A 4,406-nucleotide genomic window follows, 5' to 3' on the forward strand; every position below is an offset into this window, starting at 1 on the left:
CCCCCCCCCGCCCCCGCCCGTGCAGGCCAGCTGATTGGAGGCCGCGGCTCACTGGCATGTCCCTAGTGTCTCTAAGGATGAGGGTTCCTTTGTGACAGCCACACCCCACCCTACTTAAGAGAGGACATCGCTGCTAACGTCCTGGGGGCCCGCGGCTCACTGGCATGTCCCTAGTGTCTCTAAGGATGAGGGTTCCTTTGTGACAGCCACACCCCACCCTACTTAAGAGAGGACATCGCTGCTAACGTCCTGGGGTCCCAACTGCCCCCCCCACCCCCCGCAGCCCTGACACGCTGTGGGTGTGTCTTGCAGTCTGTGAGGGCAGAGAGAAGCCGGGCCTGCTGGCTCTGTGGGAGCCGCCCAGGGGCAGCTAGGGGCAGTCTGGGTTGTTCTGCTTCAAATCGGGACCGGCTCCACCCGCACCCCTCCGACCCCATTCCGTGTCACCTCGCTGCAGTCCCAGCGTTTGAGGGCAGCGGGGAGCTGGCGTGGTTGAGCACAGGGGCCCACCTGTTCGGCCCTGCATGCACGTCGGGGGCAGTACAGGGTGGTGGGCACTGCCGTCCTCGTCCTCAGGGACACCTGCACTCAGCGTGTCTGCCATCAGCTCTTCCCCACCGCGGGAGGAGGGAACTGTGAGGTTCTCGGTTCCGTTTTGATGTGTAGAGGGCGCTTTCTTAGTTGCATTGTGTTTGAATTAGGGGTCCTAAGTCAAATTCGCCAGGCGAGCATATTCTCAGAAGCCCGCCCCTGCCTGGCCTGGCCCGTGGCCTCTTCCCCGCAGTACCACGAGGACTTCCCCGTGCCGTCTCTGTGTCTCGGGAATGGGCCGCATGAGTTGGCTTCTCGTTTCCTTAGGAAACAAGAGAGTCCCTCCCCTTTTAAAGTCGATTCTTTCCATAGTGCGGTGTCGTGGTCACACACAGCTGCCCGGGGCCTTTCTGTGTTGGTCCCGAGTATCTGGGACCGCGAGCGTGTGCCTCTGTGCCTAGCGTCAAGGGCGGGCTGGGAGCGAACCTGGGTCTTGCAACACGGCCCCACCCTGCCAGGTGGCAGTGTCCAGCGTGCACCAGTGCAGCTGGGCCTTTCGGGGTGACATGGGGAGCTCCTCTTGGGGACACCAGTGTGGACATGGTGCAGAGAACACACACGGGGAAGGAGGACTGAAGGTTCGGGTGGAAGCCCCTGCCATGGTCCCAGCAGTGACTTGGTCTGGGATAGAACAGTGAACCCGGGCCATAGGAGGGTTCAGGAGCCCTTGTGGAAAGACCCCTTTGGTGGGACCAGCAGGTGGCATAATGGCTGTGTCACTGGACTCCCATGTAGTCGACTGTGGTTCGAGTCCTGGACCCGGTAGCTTAAGCTCACACAAGGCGTGTGTGCATGTGTGCCCAGGATCCCGAGAGGACGATGGAGGAGAAGGGATTGCAATGTGGCCATCCCCCCTGGGGGGTGATTTCTCGCTTTCTGTCTCTCTCTCTCTGTCTGGGGAGTGCACATGACCTATAGCAAAAACCTCTGGAAGGCAGGAAGGAAGGAAGGAAGGATGGAAGGAAGGAAGGAAGGAAGGAAGGCAGGCAGGCAGACCCCTTTGGCTGGGTGTCAGGTTCCAGGTGGCAGCTGAGGCTCCTGCGGCAGGAGCGGGCCGGAGGGTGGCAACAGCTCGCCACAGGGGAAGTGAGCCCTCGTTCCGCGTGGGAGGTCAGGAGCCCAGGGTGGCAGGTGGTAACCGGCTGTCTCCGTGGCTCTTCCAGGAGCTGTCCAAGATCACAATGCCTATCGCCTTCAACGAGCCCCTGAGCTTCCTGCAGCGGATCACGGAGTACATGGAGCACGTGTACCTCATCCACAGAGCCTCCCGCCAGGCCCAGCCCCTGGAGCGGATGCAGGTAGGCAGTGCGGTGCCAGCCCGACTCGCCTGTGCTGCCAGCCGGGCGTCTCCAGCTGGAGGGCCTGGGGTGGCCTCACCCAGCGCCGTGCACACCGCATCTCCATGCTCTGCCGGGCCTGGCTCTCAGCCCCCAGGTGGTGAGGTGGTGTGTGCGTGTGCGTGTGCACTTGTGAGACCTGCGTGGACGTGGTCACCACCTACGGGGAGGCTGGTTCCCTTCTGTGGCTCTGAGCACAGGGCGCCCTGCGGCACACCCCGGAGTCTTGTGCTCTCAGACACGCTAGTACTGGGAAGGGAGCGTGGCCAGAGGGTGACTGCACCTGAGCGCCGCCAGATGCCGGGCCACCCTGCACTGTGCTGACACGCTCTCCCTGTCCCCGCCTTCGCAGTCTGTGGCCGCCTTCGCGGTCTCGGCCGTGGCTTCGCAGTGGGAGAGGACCGGCAAGCCATTCAACCCGCTGCTGGGAGAGACCTACGAGTTGGTCAGGTAAGGGCAGCACTCCGCACCCCGGCACGTGTGTGTGAGGGTTCACGGCATCGCTCCGCCCGTGAGGACACATGGAGTGACGAGCTCGTCGAGGTGTGTGGGGCCCTGCAGCGACCCACAGGCAGGACTGTCCTGCCAGGGAGCCAGGACCCAGCCAGCGAGCTGGGGCTGCGGGTGAACACATTCACGCAGGAGGTTAGTATTTATGGACGTGGTTTCACGTGTGCATGTGCGTGTGCAGGTGTGTCAGAATGGAGTGGGTACTAGTGAGCAAAACGAGGCCGACTCACCCGACCACGTGAGCAGGAGCAGGTCAACCGGAGGGGGCAACTCTGGGGCCCTCGCCTTCTACCCCACGGGAGTTTGGGGGGACCAGGCACCCCGTCTTCCAGGCAGCCCCTGCCTTCCGGGCCCTGCCCCACCCCGTCCTGGTCCCCAGGCCTGTCGTGTGGCTCTCGGTCTCGGCTGCATAGACGCGTGTGCAGCGGGTGCATGGTGTGTGGGGCGCCGCCCTGGCTCGGCCCAGGTGACCCTTCCTCTGATGGAGGAGAGCCACCTGCCGAGCGGCCCTGTTGTGCCCATGGGTGCCCCTCAGCGGACCAGCCGCACTGCCCCCGGGAGGAAGTCAGGAGGGCATGGGGTCAGGCCACGGGCTCTGTAGGACCATGGCCCAGTGCGTCCTGGCGTGGGAAGGGGCAGAGGGAGGGAAGACAGACCCTCTTATCCTTTCTGTTAGCACCCTCTAGAGAAAGGCCGCCAGCCAGGGGAGCTCGCCTCTTCCTTGGGTCCTATGTCTGTTGAAATTCCATCAGGATATTTTATTAAAATAAAGTCTGGGTTTTGCTATTTTAAAATTTGCCATAAGGCACGTGCACTTGCCAGAGAGAGATGGACAGAGAGAGAGAGGGAGAGTGAGAAATCGCCCCCTGGGGTGGGGGGCTGGCCACACCACAATCCCTTCTCCATTCTCCTCTAGGGGTTTGGGGCACGCACACACGAGTGTGTTTTTCAAGCTTCCAGGTTCAGAATTCAATCCGTGTAGCCAGCCAGTGGGATTCAGCAGGGTAACTACCGTGCCACCGGCCGGTCTGTCTATTTTTCCACCAGAAGAGCATACTTAGAGAATATGCCATCGGGGCATGATGAGTAAGCTGCTGGACTCACACCGGGCCAGTCGCAGTTTGAGCCCCAACCCGGCTGCTTCGATGTCACGTCAGGCACGTGTGTGTGGCCCGCCCGAGACCCCGGGGGGATGGAGAAGGGGTTGCGGTGTGGCATCCCCCTGGGGAGACTGCTCGCTCTTCCTCTGTCTGTCTCTACCTAGTGCACGTACCCTATGGCAAAAACCCGGGGGGTGGGGAAGGAAAGGAAAGAAAGAAAATTATCCCTGAAGAGAAGTGGGAGAGACCCACTGTAGTCCCGCAAGGCCGCCGCAGCCTGCGCCTGGCCCCTCGCTGGGTACGTGTCCACGCAGTCACACCCCGCGGCTCCCACTCCTCTCCAAGGAACGCTATGCCATGATTATTGGCTTTTTTTCTACGCAAAAGTGCGCCGTGGCCTCTGTGAAGGCCCGTGGTCTCACGACGGGTGCACCACACCTCGTCTCAGCTGTAGCACTTCTACGAGTTGCAGCTGACTCTGCGGCGCTTCCTCTCTGCCCCAGGAAGGAGGGTAACAGTGGTGTGGTCGGCAGGACTCCAGTGGTGGGGCCCTGCGGCATGTGAGTGCTTCGTTGCTGACCTCCGAGAGCTGGTGTGCTTCCGGCGGGCGGCGTCCAGGCTTACTCCTGCCGCGTATGCCGGCTTCCCCTGGAGGAGCTGCCTCTCTGCGCAGAAACCATGGTGCAGTGGGGTCTGTCTGCCGCTTGTCCCGCCTGGGGCTGGCTGGGCTGCCGGTGCCACCCGTGGGCACGGCTCTTTGGTTCAGTGTTGGGTTGGTGGCGCTGCGGGGCTGAGTGCTGTTTCTTCAAATCTCGTGCCCCTTAGAGTTGGGCTGGCCAGCAGAGGGCCTGTAGTGGCAGGGTTCAGC

The 4,406-nt window shown here is 62.3% G+C and overlaps 1 protein-coding gene across 1 annotated transcript in view; it reads left to right on the forward strand.

The window, feature by feature from the left end:
- The window catches only part of OSBPL2 (oxysterol binding protein like 2), a gene marked incomplete at its 3' end in the record, with an annotated part of 38,340 nt that overhangs the window by 16,909 nt on the left and 17,025 nt on the right, over positions 1-4,406 (forward strand). Inside the window, 2 exon segments of the mRNA XM_006157729.3 lie at positions 1,755-1,889; positions 2,281-2,378. Of these exon segments, the coding sequence (XP_006157791.2) occupies positions 1,755-1,889; positions 2,281-2,378 (233 nt within the window).

Source organism: Tupaia chinensis, unplaced genomic scaffold (genome assembly GCF_000334495.1).
Source record: "Tupaia chinensis unplaced genomic scaffold, TupChi_1.0 Scaffold000558_1, whole genome shotgun sequence".
NCBI classification, from domain to species: Eukaryota; Metazoa; Chordata; class Mammalia; order Scandentia; family Tupaiidae; genus Tupaia; species Tupaia belangeri.